Source organism: Tachypleus tridentatus, chromosome 7, assembly GCF_004210375.1.
Source record: "Tachypleus tridentatus isolate NWPU-2018 chromosome 7, ASM421037v1, whole genome shotgun sequence".
Lineage (NCBI taxonomy): Eukaryota > Metazoa > Arthropoda > Merostomata > Xiphosura > Limulidae > Tachypleus > Tachypleus tridentatus.
The window spans coordinates 97122275-97140887 of NC_134831.1; the positions used below are offsets into that span (position 1 = coordinate 97122275).

At 34.6% G+C, this 18613-nt stretch overlaps 1 protein-coding gene across 1 annotated transcript in view; it reads right to left on the reverse strand.

Moving 5' to 3' along the window:
* Positions 1-11819, reverse strand: part of LOC143256256 (LIM/homeobox protein Lhx5-like) — a 146012-nt gene extending 134193 nt beyond the window's left edge. The window contains exon 1 of the mRNA XM_076513219.1: positions 11599-11819. Coding sequence (XP_076369334.1) covers positions 11599-11620 — 22 coding nt within the window. The 5' untranslated portion in view covers positions 11621-11819. The remainder of the gene's footprint in view (positions 1-11598) is intronic.
* Positions 11820-18613: the final 6794 nt, after the last annotated feature.

Below are 18613 nucleotides of genomic sequence, written 5' to 3' on the forward strand. Positions count from 1 at the left end.
CCGTTTATCAATCCTAATTTCCTAAATTTGTTCCGATCAGTAACCCTAACTTCCTAGATTCAAACCGTTTAGCAACCTTATTTTCCTACATTTATATCGTTGAACAACCGTAATTTCCTATATTTGCAACATTCAGCTACTCTATCCTCCTACATTTATACCGTTCAGCAACCCTAATTTCCTAAATTTGTTCCGATCAGTAACCCTAACTTCCTACATTTAATGTAAAGTTTAATTTCCATTCTAAAAGCTGGGGACATTTAAATCGTAATCAATGTTGTTCTCTTGATTTAGAGGCTAAGAGAGGGTTTAAAGTGATTGGGAGTACACTTGAGAACTAGATGTATTGTCCTCTTTAAGATGATATAACAACTGTGTGATAGGATTCATGAAGTGGCATGTTTTAAATTAGGTGTAGTGTATGAATGACATTCTAGTCGTTCATACTGTATTTTTTATGTAGATACACAGGATGACAAAATAGCAAAGGTAAGTTTGTTTCATTATTTATTGAGTACAAGATAATTTGTTTATTGTTTGTTTCCGAATTTCGCGCGAAGCTACACGTGGGCTATTTATGCGATCCGTTCCTAATTTAGCAGTGTAAGACTAAATGGAAGGCAGTTAGTCATCACCACCCATCGCCAACTCTTGTGCTACTTATTTACCAACGAGTAGTGGGATTGACCTTACCATTATAATGCCTCCACGGCTGAGAAAATGAGCAGGCTAGGTGTGAAAGGGGTTCGAAAACTGATTAATGGTTCATCTAATGCACTGGCTCACCACTAAGGGATGAAAGCGTTTGTATTTTTGAAATGTTTATTAAACAAATCCTCACGTGAGCGCCTCGTTTTTTTTTTTCCTTTCTTTATCTCGTTATACAAGTATGTGAGAACGTCCACGCGCTCGAGATTGCATGATACCAAGACGCCCGAGACAACGAAGATAGGAAATCCTGGTCGTTGGAGTAAAGAACACTGACTGCTATTGTTTTTTTGTTTGTTTCTTTAATACATGAAACAATAAAACAAAATAATAAAACGAACAGTGTTTAAAAGTAAACCACGTCGTTTTTAAGATACGAGATCGAAACCGAAATACATTTACACAAAATCAAAGTAAAACAATGTGTATGTATGATACACGAAATGAATCTAAAATACACAGTCACGAAACCAAACATTGTTATTCACAATATAACGTTTCTGATATATATATATAGCAATATATATATATATTGCTTTTTTTCACAATTTATCGTATGTCCTGAAAGGATCTAAACATTTTAACATAATGAATTAAAACAGTTTCTTTGTCATTGTTTATTCGTGTTACGAGTCTGGTAGAATACAATGTTTCTTATTGTTAGTATTATACAATGAATTCACAATTTGGCCCCCTAAGTGAACGAACACATTACCTTATTCAAGAAAAAAGACTGCACGACGTGAAATAACCGTTGCGAGGATCATTGCGAAACGTTAAAATACAACTATGGTTGAATAATTTGTTTTACTAGCGTCGTTTCGCCCTTTTGTCAAGTTTAGCTGTTAAAAGTATGTGTGTGTTTTCCTGTAGGAAAGACAACTCTGACTATCTATTGTGTCTATAGAGGGAAATCGAATCCCTGATTCTAGTGATATAAATCCGAAGACTTACCGCTGTACCACTGGGGAACACAGGTGAACCTATCAGCTAAGCCTCACGAATGGCGTATGCCTGACACATAGCTAACAAAAGATTTTCTTATTATAAACGCGTATTTGAATTTTTTACGATATATCTTGCAACATTAGTTCATCGTTTGACAATACTCTTCTAAAAATAATATTATCTTTAAAAACAGTGTACTAACATTTTCGTATCGTAGATAAAAATACGTTTCTCAAAAATATATTTTTTTCTATTATAACAGATGAAGAAAAATGAACTTCTTGCAGAAAAACAAACCATAATGATCAAAATTTCGTCCTGTTTTTTTTTCAGACATTAAGAACAAATAGTTACCTCTTCCACCACTAAAGTCTGATATTATATTACCTTTTGTGTTACTAAATATTTTGTAAATTATCGGTAATTTCTATACAGGAGTAAATGCCCGGCATGGCCAGATGAGTCAAGGCATTCGACACGTAATCCCGGTCGATCCAAACATGCTCGCCCTTTCAGCCGTGGGAACGCTATAATGTGCGGTCAATCCCACTATTCGTTGGTAAAAGAGCAGCCCAAGAGTTGGCGGAGGGTGGTGATGACTAGCTGCCTTCCCTCTAATCTTACACTGCAAAATTAGGGACGGCTAGCCCATATAGCCCTCGAGTAGCTTTGCGCGAAATAAAAAAAAACACAAAAAAAAACAAATTCCATCGCTACAATCCAACAATTGAACAAAATAAACTATCTGACTGCTTAACAACGGATGTTTTACAACATTTAACAGAATTAGCTGTTCATGCCAAGAATAGTTGTTTCTGCTAACACAACAGGAAAGGCGAAAAAAGAATGATTAAATAACTTAAGACAAAACAAATTTTGGTACACAGACATGCTTTGTTAACCAACTTGGCCGGTAGGGGAAATAAAACTAAAACAGTTTGTTTGTTTTTGAATTTCGCACAAAGGTGCGAAAATTTGAAAATTTTAGCAATGAAGTTATAGAAAAAACTTTTCTATAACTCCTAAGAGTAACAAAATGTTTTATTTCTGCAAACGTTACGCCATTGCGGCTACATCTTGTTCTACTAGCCCTGACGAAGCTGCCAAGGCGAAACGTTAGGAAAAAATACAGTTTTTGTGTGTGTTTTTTTATATTATTATCTAGAGGGTAAAGTTGATTTGTTTTCTTTAACTTTATGGCCAAAATGTTTCAATTCCTCCATTGTTCACTTACATGTTCTGAGAAAGAAACAAGTTGTTGACGGATGAAGTAGTGCCTATTTCTAAATCAATCGCTAAACAAATGAATAGTTATTGTTAAGTGTAGCACACAACATTACTGCCCCGTACGTTATAATATTGCATGCTCCCGAAATCAAAATAATGAGCACTGTTCTTTAACATGTCAAAATTTGTTTGTTATTAAACACAAAGCTACATTATGGGCTATCTCTGCTCTGCCCATCACGGGTATCCGGTTTCTAGTGTTGTAAGTCCGCAGACATGCCACTGTGCCACGGAAGGAAGGCAACATACCAAGGCCTAAAAAACAAAACTTCTGGGATATCTTATGAGACAGTTTCACTGTTATATAAAAAATTATAAAACAATTTTTTCTTTAAAAATATACGCTATATCGAACATAAGGAGTCCTGCATGGCCAGGTGGGTTAAGGCATTCGACTCGTAATCTCAGGGGCGCGGGTTCGAATCCCCGTCGCACTAAACAGCCGTGGGGGCGTTATAATGTGACGGTAAGTCACACTATTCGTTGGTAAAAAAAGTTGTTCAAAAGTTAGCGGTGGGTGGTGATGCCATCCCACCTAGTCTTACACTGCTAAATTAGGGATGGCTAGCCTCGAGCTTTACGCGAAATTAAAAAAAAAAAAAATCGTAGAAGCTGCCCTTGTCGGCTATTTGTAATAAGTTATTTTCTATTTCACTCATAAAAACATTTTGTAGGCACAGCAAAGATAGCCCGTTATGCAGCTTTGTGCTTAACTAGAGATAAAAGAAAAATAAAAAAAAACATTTTTATACTCTTCTAACAAACAAGATACCATGAAAAATAAACATTTAATAGTTAGAAATAAATATTCATATATTGATAGAATTTATATACATCTAAATGTAAATGTACACAACCATGAGCAAATCTTTTAATGCCTATCCGAGAAAACTGTGACAGTGTTAACTCTAGAAGTAGCGGCGTTCCGCCTTGATTGTGGGTTGTTCACACAAATCACTGTTATTATCCAAGTAATAAAGTACAATTTATTTGTTAATTAGAAAACTCCTGCCGTCTAGATCTTATAATTACTGTCACTTTAAGTTCCTTCCTCTCTCTCTCTGTCGCTTCTAGTTATATTTATTTTACAGTAAAATATAAATATAAAAATTACTACTTAGTCCCACTACGTGGGCAAGAAGGTCAAAGGTTACAATTTTGTATATACATATATTTGTTGTTATTGTTTTTGCATTTTTATGGCCTTCTACTTAAAGTATAATTTGAAATTTTGGTTTCAATTTGAAATCTGAACACAGAAAGCTACTAAATAATTTACGTTTGTTGCTTTATGACGAAACCTTTGTTACGTCACACTACGTCATCTTGTTAAAATTGACAGTAAATTAGCTTCTTTTTCTTTCTATGAATTTAATTTCCCACCCTAAAATAATCCAGACAGAACTGATTCATACTCTTTATAGTCGATGTGGTGTTCTATTTCTTGATGTTTTAACAGTTGAATATGTAATGTTAGAACACTGGTGGAATTCTTCCTTGGAATAGAAGAAAGACCAGTACACTACCATTAGATCATCAACTGAGAAAATCTAAAGACGAACTTAGGTTGTTGGATAAGAAATGGTCTAAAATTCTTGATATATTTTAGTGATGGCGAACATTTCTTAGTGAACTGGAAGGTGAAATCAATTAGTTTAATGGTGACTAGGCAGCAGTCAGACATGTGGGAATATACAAATTATAAACGAGTTAACTGTATGAATTAGCACTCAAATAATACAATAGTAAATGAGACATTAACAAATACGGTTGCTTATAGAATCGTCCATTAGAGATACACTGCTACAAATGCATACTCGACGAAATGTTTACTGATTAGAACGTAAATATATTTTATCATAATCTCAACAACATATGAAGATGGTTTAGATCACTCCGAAATTCACGTGCTAAATCTACAACAGAAAAATTCTATTCAAAACAAATTAAAGACAAAACAGAAAGCTTTATGAGTCGAACGCTTTCGAAAGGCACACGTTTTTTCACTGGGGCCAAACTGTGACTGAGGCCCGGCATGGCCAGGTGGGTTAAAGCGCTCGCCTCGTAATCTGAGGGTCGCGTGTTCGAATACCCTTCTCACCAAATATGCTCGCCCTTTAAGCTGTGAGGGCGTTATAATGTGACGGTAAATCCCACTATTCGTTGGTAAAAAAGTGGCCCAAGAGTTGGTGGTGGGTGTTGATGACTAGCTGCCTTTCCTCTAGTCTTACACTCCTAAATTAGGGACGACTAGCGCAGATAGCACTCGTGTAGCTTTGCGCGAAATTCCAAACACAAACAAACAAACTGTTACTGTGAATATGCCTTCTTATTTTTCTCTCTATAATTGCAATTATAATAAAACAATGTTCACAATTTATTAGAAAATTATAATTAATAACGTAAGAAGAGACCGCCGAGAAGAATGGAGTAAGTCATTACTCAAATAGATTGTTTGTTTGTTTGTTGTAAAGCGTAAAGCTACATGATGCACCCTCGTGAATATAGCAAACATAGTGAACAACCCGTAAATTATTTGAGAGAACAGACAGACTCGCAATGAACCCCACTAAAAGGAGAGGTACAGTCAAGATTCCCAGACCGATAATGTTATAATAATTATATACATTCTTCCAGAAGTTTCTCAGACAACGTAGCGACGAAATACCGAGCTGTCCGCCACACATTTTATAGCTATTGCAGACGAAGAAGTGATAATGAATGATAAAAAGAAACGTATAAGCACGGCTGTCTCCTTTCATCACATCTACCGCAATACTCCGAGGTTTGTGCATACAAAGAATGAACCTCTGCATGCAGGTTTGTCTGGTGAAAGGAGGACAAATTTACCCTCTAAGACAACAGTCACGCAAGTCGGCTGCTGATCAAAGAGGAAATTCGGGGTTCTTGGCCTTTATTATACGCTGACACTCTCCACATGCAAGCCAGCAGACATGCGTCTTGCATGCCAGAGTCACATACTAGACCCATGGAGATCTGCCGATATGCAAATAATGTTCAATCAGTCTGAACGTTCTGTAAGGTTCTAGCTGGAAATTTTTCACGTTCGCCCAATACATTGTTTGATCTCTAAAATATGCGGGAAACTTTAAAACAACAAAGACATGCAGAGGCTGACGGGTTTTCACTCGCGGTCCATTCTTTTTTTTTACATATTTATTTTAAAGTTTGAAATATTCATCCAAATATTTAACCTTTATCTTCTCATAATATGAATATAAATTATGCTGGGATTATAATAAAGTTATTGCAAATAGAAGACAAAGATATTTAATATTTTCAAAAACGTCTACCGTTGTCCTTGTTTTCAAACAGCTTGCGATAAGAGCAAATACCTCAGTGATCAATTGATCTAAAGCCTAAATCAGACTCCGAGAAACATCCCAAGGGCTAACGTGCCACTAAGAAAAGATGTAATATGATACTTAAAGGATCTTATAAGATTATTCCAATCCCACTGTTTAAATTAATACCTTATTAGAGAACACAAACCTATTTTACTAGTGAACCAATCATCACATCACATAACAATAATTTAGTCACCTACTACGTCACAACATCTACCACTTCAAACGTGTAGTTTTGTAATTTTGTCGTAAACAGCAAAAGAAATTAATTTTTCTCAATATTAATGATATTTCGGTAAATATCCAAACATTTGGAATTGTTCCTGTTTTGTCAACAAGTACTAAGATATCTATATCAAATTATTCCAGATGTAATAGTAACAAACATTAGTTCACATAAACTGGGATTGTTTTGTTCTTTCAAGAAGAAAAAAGGCATACAGAGAGTACATTAAAATGAGGTGAATATCTGCTGGTGTGAGTATCTGCTGGTGTGAATATCTGCTGGTGTGAATATCTCCTGGTGTGAATATCTGCTGGTGTATTTATCAAGTATAATATGCAGAAATATCCTAGGAAGTTTCCCGATTAAATTCAGAACATCACGTCCTTTCTTAATTTTTTAAAAATATAAATGTGTTAAGTTTTTCCTTAAGTTCCCCGCAATGGTACTGCAATAAGTCTGCGATCTTATAACGCGAAGAATCTGGTTTCGATACCTGTGGGAAAATGCATGTGCAAGAGTCCACACTTCCAACTAACGTTAAATGACTACCGAAAATTACAGCAAGGAACATAATAAACTAATTCGTCAGGACTACAGAACGTTACAGTAAACAATGTATTTATCCATAAGGTACACATTAAAGTAATTCGTTAGGACTACAGAACGTTACAATAAACAATGTATTTATCCATAAGGTACACATTAAAGTAATTCGTTAGGACTATAGAACGTTACAGTAAACAATGTATTTATCCATAAGGTACACATTAAAGTAATTCGTTAGGACTACAGAACGTTACAGTAAACAATGTATTTATCCATAAGGTACACATTAAAGTAATTCGTTAGGACTAGAGAACTTTACAGTAAACAATGTATTTATCTAAGGTACACATTAAAGTAATTCGTTAAGACTACAGAACTTTAAAGTAAACAATGTATTTATCCATAAGGAACATACTAAAGTGATTCGTTAGGACTACAGAACGTTACAGTAAAGAATAGTTATATATCAGTTGAACCTCGACCTGTGGTGCATCTCGCTGAACAATGACAATCACAAACAAATTATTTATGAACATTTTGCTAACTAATACCGAGACACTCGACTCGCAATCTCCAGGTCGCAGGTTTCATTCACATCAGGGAACGTGCTCTTCAATTCAGACGTCGGGAGTGTTATAATGTTACGGTTAAACCAACTATTAGTTGGTAAAGAATAGCTCAAGAGTTGGTGGTGGTGTAGACTAGCTGTCTTCCCTTTAATCTATCACTTCTAAATTAGGGATGGCTAGTACAGGGAACCTTCCAGAAGATTCGCACGAAACCGAAGAAACAAATTAAGTAATTCGTCCAACAATAAGGCAGAGAGTAGTGGCATTTGAAAGTGAATAACTGTAGGTTTACCGAGACAAAGAAGCCGAGTTGTCTTTCTTTTGTAGAATTATTTATATAAACACATGTATCTTTTTTGCCTTCCTTGGAACAGTTAAGAGCTAATTTCGTGATCGTTTTATTAAAGTTTAAAAAGATTTTCCTGAAAATAAAAACCAAGATTATTTATCCTTTTCAAAATGAGATTAGCTTATAATAATTATTTCCTTTAGAGGAAAATCACAAGGGGATTTCTCTTCACTCCGAATGGTCGAGCCCCGGATTTTAGCGTTGTAAGAATTTAGACTTACCGCTGTTATATTGAGGGATTTATATAAATTCGGTCACCTTTCTATAGACTATTCTTTGGTCTAGATAATGAGATAAAAACTTCGAAACTATGTTAACTCATCTTAAGGATTCTCAAAATACAATTTGGGACTAACATTATTCGCAAACATTATATGGAACAGTTAACACACTTTTATAAGGAACAGTTAACACACTTTTATAAGGAATAGTTAACACACTTTTATAAGGAACAGTTAACACACTTTTATAAGGAATAGTTAACACACTTTTATAAGGAACAGTTAACACACTTTTATAAGGAACAGTTAACACACTTTTATAAGGAACAGTTAACACACTTTTATAAGGAACAGTTAACACACTTTTATAAGGAATAGTTAACACACTTTTATAAGGAACAGTTAACACACTTTTATAAGGAACAGTTAACACACTTTTATAAGGAACAGTTAACACACTTTTATAAGGAACAGTTAACACACTTTTATAAGGAACAGTTAACACACTTTTATAAGGAACAGTTAACACACTTTTAAGGAACAGTTAACACACTTTTATAAGGAACAGTTAACACACTTTTATAAGGAACAGTTAACACACTTTTATAAGGAACAGTTAACACACTTTTATAAGGAACAGTTAACACACTTTTATAAGGAACAGTTAACACACTTTTATAAGGAACAGTTAACACACTTTTATAAGGAACAGTTAACACACTTTTATAAGGAACAGTTAACACACTTTTATAAGGAACAGTTAACACACTTTTATAAGGAACAGTTAACACACTTTTATAAGGAACAGTTAACACACTTTATAAGGAACAGTTAACACACTTTTATAAGGAACAGTTAACACACTTTATAAGGAACAGTTAACACACTTTTATAAGGAACAGTTAACACACTTTTATAAGGAACAGTTAACTTTTATAAGGAACAGTTACACACTTTTATAAGGAACAGTTAACACACTTTTATAAGGAACAGTTAACACACTTTTATAAGGAACAGTTAACACACTTTTATAAGGAACAGTTAACACACTTTTATAAGGAACAGTTAACACACTTTTATAAGGAACAGTTAACACACTTTTATAAGGAACAGTTAACACACTTTTATAAGGAACAGTTAACACACTTTTATAAGGAACAGTTAACACACTTTTATAAGGAACAGTTAACACACTTTTATAAGGAACAGTTAACACACTTTTATAAGGAACAGTTAACACACTTTAATAAGGAACAGTTAACACACTTTTATAAGGAACAGTTAACACACTTTTATAAGGAACAGTTAACAAACTTTTATAAGGAACAGTTAACACACTTTTATAAGGAACAGTTAACACACTTTTATAAGGAACAGTTAACACACTTTTAAGGAATAGTTAACACACTTTTATAAGGAACAGTTAACACACTTTTATAAGGAACAGTTAACACACTTTAATAAGGAACAGTTAACACACTTTAATAAGGAACAGTTAACACACTTTTATAAGGAACATTTAACACACTTTTATAAGGAACATTTAACACACTTTTATAAGGAACAGTTAACACACTTTTATAAGGAACAGTTAACACACTTTTATAAGGAATAGTTAACACACTTTTAGAAAGGAACAGTTAACACATTTTTATAAGGAACAGTTAACACACTTTTATAAGGAACAGTTAACATACTTTTATAAGGAATAGTTAACATACTTTTATAAGGAATAGTTAACACACTTTTATAAGGAACAGTTAACACACTTTTATAAGGAACAGTTGACACACTTTTATAAGGAACAGTTGACACACTTTTATAAGGAACAGTTAACATACTTTTATAAGGAATAGTTAACACACTTTTATAAGGAACAGTTAACACACTTTTATAAGGAACAGTTAACATACTTTTATAAGGAACAGTTAACACACTTTTATCAGATACCATTTTAATATTTCAATATTGTACTATTTTGAGCAAATCTAACAGTCTGAAAGTCCTTTAACTAGTTAAACTATCTCAACTTGTGTATTTGTTTTTGAATTTCGCTCAAAGCTACACGAGGGCTACCTGCGCTAACTGTCCCTTATTTCGCATTGTAAGACTAGAGGGAAGGCAGCCAGTCATCACCATCTTCCGCCAACTCTCGGACTACGTTTTTACCAACGAATAGTGGGATTGACCATCACAGTATAACGTTCCCACGGTTAGCAGGACGGGCGTATTTCATATCAACGACCCTCAGATTACGAGTCGAGCGCCCTAACCACCTGGCCACGCCGGGCCTTCTCAAGTTGAGAATAAACTGAATACAAGGGCAAGTATGGTTTGTTAAACGGTCTTTTGTTGGCCTTTATTTCAAAACGTTGACCTGTAACCGGAAGATGTCATTTACATACAAGTAAGAAAGAAACGAAATGTTAGTGCGAATTGTTGAACCGTCTATCTCGGTGTTCGTGTCAAACGGTTAACCTTTAGGTGTGGGGCATTCTTATAATCAACTGAAACCCGGAATATTCCACGTAAAATCTCACCAAGTAAACAACAGCACACAGTAATATATGTGTAAGGCCACAAAAAGGGGACAAACACTTATAGCTTCACAGTAGCGCTGTTAATAATGTGGAGCTTTATTTAAACTTGTTTATTTAGTTAATGTCAGACACACCAGGAGTTGATACATATTGTGCAGAAGTTAAGGTATTATCAACACGAAGAGTCAAACTTAAGCCTCTTGATCGTTCAACCTAAGTGTTTCATAAAATGTAAGATATGGAAATAGTCACAAAGCTGGGTGGGGGGTCCAGGGTTTCGGTGAAACGACTACCCTAATATAATAAATAATAAACTATATTTAGATTTTTTTCTTTTTGTAAATACTTGACATTCACGTAAATTAATTAAATTCTTTTTGCAGAAGAATAAGCACACACTTGTTTGGAAAGACACCCCCTCCACAGACGATTCTGTAGTGCTCACTAAGCCTCTCTCCACGAGTACAAAATATAATGTTATGAAATGTATGGCCATCTGAATTATTGTGTTTGATTATCAACTTTTAACTATGTTGGTATGCTAGGCTGAGGGAAAATAGGGCCTTTCCAAACGAAAAACGTTATTAAGTCTTATTTATTATTACTAAAACTTATTACGTAAGCCTAACATTAGGCTTAACAAATGAATTAAGTAATGTCTTCACATAAACTTACTTTTCACTTTCTCCCTTTCAAGTAAAAAATTACGAAAATTAAAAATGATTTCATTTTAGAAAAGCAAAACAAAATTTTAATGAGAAGATTGTAATTTATTTTAACATCTAAGAACAATTTTGTCTGCGTTTAATTACGGACTAGAGGTAGACTATGCTTACATCGTTTATGGCGGCTGTTCATGTAGTCGTCCTTACACACGAAACGATTTTCGTCCAATACGTACAGTTCTTCTCCTGTTGATAACTGTTTCCTGCACACCAAGCAGGTGAAGCACTTGAGATGAAAGACTTTCGTTCGGGCACGTCTCACTAAATCAGTAGGCGAAATGCCTTGACCACAGCCCGAACATTTAGTTCCAAAACGCCTAAAACAGAAACAGAAAAATTAACATAACTTCTGAAACCTTTTAATTTGCCCCCAAAACCGAGGTGAATATTCATCAAAACTAATGCTTGAGTCATAAGAACTGAATGAGTTGTGCAGGCATACTCGTGAGTTTATATTCGTTTAAGTGAAATGAATATTTCATAAAGTTTTACAGAAATATATAAAACTGTCAAAATTTGTAAAATAGAATTACGTTTTATGTGTGGTGAGACCGTGAATGTTTTATCATATTGTAGTTTTTTTAATATGTCAGGAAGTTATTGTTATTACCTACGTCAATGTATCATTAACTAGTTAAAAATAACACGCTAATAAAACATTTATAAAATAAACGAGGTAACTTTAGATACTAATTGTAATATTTGAAAATTTATCTAAAGACGAAAGTACGATAAAACCTTCATAGCGTAAGAAAGTATATTTAATTGATAGAAATAGACGTGTTATGTTTTACTAGGAAAAAACAAAGGTTTTAATTATCAACCTCTCTCTCTCCCGGTGTTTGGGTATTTGTTTATACCCTGGAGGGTTTTGTTTGTTTGTTTTGGAATTTCGCACCAAGCTACTCGAGGGCTATCTGTGCTAGCCGTCCCTAATTTAGCAGTGTAAGACTAGAGGGAAGACAGCTAGTCATCACCACCCACCGCCAACTCTTTGGCTACTCTTTTAACACCGAAAAATGGGATTGACCGTTACTTTATAACGGCCCCACGGCTGGGAGGGCGAGCATGTTTGGCGCGATGCGGATGCGAACTCGCGACCCTTAGATTACGAGTCGCACGCCTTAACGCGCTTGGCCATGCCAGGCCAATCCCTGGAGGGTCATGTTCTTCTTGACCTCTCTCTCTCTCTCGGTGTTTGGGTATATGTTTATACCCTGGAGGGTTAGGTTCTTCTTGACCTCTCTCTCCCTCGGTGTTTAGGTATATATATATTTGTATACCCAGGAGGGTCAGGTTCTTCTTGACCTCTCTCTTTCTCTGGTGTTTGGGTATATATATTTGTATACCCAGGAGGGTCAGGTTCTTCTTGACCTCTCTCTTTCTCTGGTGTTTGGATATATATATATATGTATACCCAGGAGGGTCAGGTACACTAGACCTCTTCCTCCTTCCATAACTTTGTGGGAGTGGCCTGATTAATATATTACGAGTAAATACTGAATGACTGGAATAATATAATAACTTCAGTCTGGTCCTTTTCAGGACAATGTCCATTTATATTGTTTTTTCTTTTTTTAAATAAATCTAGAACGTAGGTATTCTGTTTTACTTTAGTTCTATTTAATTATTACTATTATTATTATTATTTTAAATAATTTTATCTTAATGATCTGATGTACAAATTTAACGGGGAGAGGTGTTTAGGTCGCTCTTCATCATATGTACAATATCTGTCTAGTTCACATAACAACTCATTTTTTCGCCAATTTTTATCAAAATATTTTATTGTACTATACTTTTGACCTCTTCCTCCTTAACTATCAATTTAAAAATTATGTTAAGACATTTGAAAATGGCTTCCTAGGAACGCTGCCCTCAGTGAAAGCTACAACAATTCATTAGGTCACTTGAAGACATCTGCCGTCATTACGTGTTTGGTTCTAAGTCAGTCGGACAACTAGGCTAATGACTACACGCGAAATACGATTGTTTTAATTCGCTACAGCGGCAAATTCTTGGTAAAAACTGCAAGCGAGAAACGTAACTGTAGCTTCCATTTTTGTTTTTAAGGAAATCTTCAAAACTCGTTATCTTAGGAACAAAAATACTGCCAAGACGAGTACAGTAGAGTAACAAGGAATTAGCAACAATCGGGTCCTGTACGGCACTGCTGACGTTGTGAAAACCTACGAATGATCACTCAGAATAACCACGTGAGACTACGTAATTACTAGTCACTTGCTTTTGAACTTTCCTCAGGTACATACTTGTTTGTGTTCATTTTTTCTTAAATTACTTCCAGGAACAAAATCGAATTATAATTCGTCTTGCGGTTAGGGTAAACAATGCCGATGAAAGCAACTTATATAAAAAATAAACACGAGGTAAACTTATTAGAATATTTCTATTAGTAAAATTTGTATAAAATAAACCTACGTCTGTTTGTTATTTTAATTTTTTGTGACTTTACGTGAGTGCTTTATTTTAAATTTTGAATAACAGAGCCATTTTTTTCTCATTAGTTCACGAGCTTTGTCTTCAAAAAGCAAAAATTAAAAAAAAAATTCATGGTAGCCGTGCCTCATTCCTTGCAGGCCAACAGGCATCTTTCGCTGCTGGTAGCTCTACGGCAAGTAGGCACAAAACCACCGCTACATGGCTAAGGGGTTTTCGCTAAGCACTTGGAGAAATGTTGGCTTACAAGTTTATATGCCCGGGCCTACTGCGGTCCCTCGCTAGTACAGCGGTAAGTCTACGGATTTACAACGCTAAAATCAGGGGTCCGATTCCCCTCGGTGGATTCAGCAGATAGCCTGATGTGGCTTTGCTTTAGGAAAAATACACTCAAACACCAGTACCGCGTTTTCTTTACACGTTCAAAATAGACACTACATCTCTTCAAATCACATTCGCTTGGAAATTAGTGAAGCGCCACGAGTCGGTAAACTTTAGCACTACAGCCAAATACTATTCACGTATACGTATCACTACAATTTATAAATCAAGAAAAGTAAGGGATCCGTTACTATCGAAAAACAAATCACAATATTCGGGAAGTTGTTTTTTTATGACTTAAGCGACTTCAGACGTCAGAGTGGTGAAAAAAATATATTCAAGGATTACAGTAGTTAAATAACTTAAGTGAAAAACAATTTGAACCGTATGATTGGGCCAGCTGTTTTAGAAAATTAATATTTTCCATTTTTAGCTAATCAATAAGCGACTTTCCGTCACTGTCTCTAATTCAGAAGTACTGAGATTGAGTTTCACTCTTATGACACACCCACAATTTATAACGCGAGAAAGATCTGATGGTTTTGCATGGATTCCAAACTCCGGAGATCTGCCACAGGGATAACGTATGGGGATACCGATTCCGACTTTAGAACAACAATGTTGTTAATTCGTAAAGCGGAAAGAAAATACCTGTGTACGTTTCTATATACTTTATAAGCCATCTCAAGCATTGGATTTGCATGAAAATAATTTGACATTTTCTTATGTTTTACACAGAAACTAGAGAGGGCGCACTTTACCTAAAGAATGTACATAACATCAGAAGTGTAGAGATAAAACACACTGACAGCTAATATGGCTTTATGAAAGTAACTGTACAAGTTCTAAGTGTTTCCGCCCACGGTAATTCGATAAACGTAATGAGAAATTACGAGATTTGAGAACGTGATAATTCGTGTATCCTAGACCCCCATTTCTCTTTGTTTGTTTGTTTTTGAATTTCGCACAAAGCTACTCGAGGGCTATCTGTGCTAGCCGTCCCTAATTTAGCAGTGTAAGACAAGAGGGAAGGCAGCTAGTCATCACCACCCACCGCCAACTCTTGGGCTACTCTTTTACCAACGAATAGTGGGATTGACCGTCACATTATAACGCCTCCACGGCTGAAAGGGCGAGCATGTTTGGCGCGACGGGGATGCGAACCCGCGACCCTCAGATTACGAGTCGCACGCCTTAACACGCTTGGCCATACCGGGCCTCCAATGTTTCTCAACATTGATAATTCGTGTATCCTAGACCCGCATTTCTCAATTTTAACAATACGAGTATCCTACGTTAGAATCTTCGTCCCATCAAAGATGCTTTCATTTTAAGCCGTGGGGTGTTATACTGTGACGGTTAATCCCACTATTCTTTGGTTTAAATGTAGCCCAAACTTTGGCAGTGGTGCTTGGTTAGCTGCAACCTTCGCTCTATTCTTTCACTACTAAATTAGGGACAACTAGCACAGACAGCCATCGTGTAGCTTTGCGCAAAATTCTAAACCAAACCAAACCATACACCTCTCTAAACTGTGGCGAATCATTGAAATCAAAGAACAACGAGAAACCATCACGATGTACATCTGAATGTTCTGTAAATTTTTGTCTGTTTATTTTCGTGAATTTCAACAGATCATGTTATAGATCGATATTTGAGAATCGTTGCTTTAGAGAGAGAATTAAGCACAAAGCTACATAATGGGCTATCTATGCTCTGCCCACCACGGGTATCGAAACACGCTTTTTAGCGGCACGAGTCCAGAGACAAGCTGCAGTGCCACTAGAGGACCGTTGTTCTAGATCAAATAATTTGAGTTAAAGGAATGAATGAGGTTTTTGTGGCCAGAAAACGTTTCGTATTTAGTTCTATTTTTATTGGTCGCTTAACGTACGTCTTTATCAACGGAAACATTTTGTTCCTAGATCACTGCAGATTCGACCGATTGAAAAATTACATAATTGCAAATTTCAAACTTAAGGAAAAAAATATATGTATAGATACATGAGCACAATTTATTATTCACAATAAAATACGCTAAAGTATATTGCTCATAATTTATTTTTAAATTATTATAAGAAATTCTATTCATTTTGTAATTATTCAAGCGCGAACTAAAATGTATTCTTTAAACAACAGTTTGTTTCAATCAGAAATAATGGTGTTTCGATCAGCCTAGTAGAGATCTGTATAAAGCACGCATGCGCTCCAAGCTATATCGTCCCATAATAAAAAACGTTTGAGACAACTGATAGAATAATAAGATAATATTCATTAAATATTTTATAGTAACAACTGAACATTTTGAAAGCAATTATAAACGTTATATTTACAAATAAGTAAATAACACCATGACTCAAGCGCACTGCATACTGCAATACCTGAAACAAACTGTATATAACACACCCAAATCAAACTGTATGCAACATACCGAATCAAATTGTACATAATATACCCGAATCAAACTGTATATAACATACCCAAATCAAACTGTATATAACACACCCAAATCAAACTGTATGCAACATACCGAATCAAATTGTACATAATATACCCGACTCAAACTGTATATAACATACCCAAATCAAACTGTATGCAACATACCGAATCAAATTGTACATAATATACCCAAATCAAACTGTACATAGCATACCCAAATCAAACTGTATATAACATACCCGAATCAAACTGTATGTAACATACCCAAATCAAACTGTATATAACACACACAAATCAAACTGTATATAACACACCCAAATCAAACTGTATGCAACATACCGAATCAAATTGTACATAATATACCCGAATCAAACTGTATATAACATACCCAAATCAAACTGTATGCAACATACCGAATCAAATTGTACATAATATACCAAAATCAAACTGTACATAACATACCCAAATCAAACTGTATATAACATACCCGAATCAAACTGTATATAACATACCCAAATCAAACTGTATATAACACACCCAAATCAAACTGTATATAACATACCCAAACCAAACTTTATATAACACACCAAAATCAAACTGTATATAGCACACCCAAATCAAACTGTATTTAACACACCCAAATCAAATTGTACATAACACACCCAAATCAAATTGTACATAACACACCCAAATCAAATTGTATATAACACACCCAAATCAAACTGTATATAACATACCCAAATCAAATTGTACATCACACACCCAAATCAAATTGTATATAACACACCCAAATCAAACTGTATATAACATACCCAAATCAAACTGTACATAAAATATCCAAATCAAACTGTATATAACACACCCAAATCAAACTGTATTTAACATATTCAAATGAAATTGTACACAACACACCCAAATCAAAGTGTATATAACACACCCAAATCAAATTGTACACAACACACCCAAATCAAATTGTATATAACACACCCAAATCAAACTGTATATAACATACCCAAATCAAACTGTATATAACATACCTAAATCAAACTGTATATAAAACACCCAAATCAAACTTTATATAACATACCCAAATCAAACTGTATATAGAATACCCAAATCAAACTGTATATAACACACCCAAATCAAACTGTATTTAACATATTCAAATCAAATTGTATATAACACACCCAAATCAAACTATATATAACATACCCAAATCAAACTGTATATAACATATCCAAATCAAACTGTATAAAACATACCCAAATCAAATTGTATATAACATACCCAAATCAAACTGTATATAACATACCCACATCAAAGTGTATAAAACATATCCAAATCAAACTGTACATAACATATCCAAATCAAACTGTATATAACATACCCAAATCAAACTGTATATAACACACCCAAATCAAACTGTACATAACATACCCAAATCAAACTGTACATAACATACCCAAATTAAACTGTATATAACATACCCAAATCAAACCGTACATAACATACCCAAATCAAACTGTATATAACATACCCAAATCAAACTGTATATAACATATCCAAATAAAACTGTACATAACATACCCAAATTAAACTGTATATAACATACCCAAATCAAACTGTATATGACACACCCAAATCAAACTGTATATAACATATCCAAATCAAACTGTACATAACATACCCAAATCAAACTGTATATAACATACCCAAATCAAACTGTATATAACATATCCAAATCAAATTGTACATAACACACCCAAATCAAATTGTATATAACACACCCAAATCAAACTGTATATAAAATACCCAAATCAAACTGTACATAACATATCCAAATCAAACTGTATATAACACACCCAAATCAAACTGTATATAACATATCCAAATCAAACTGTATTTAACA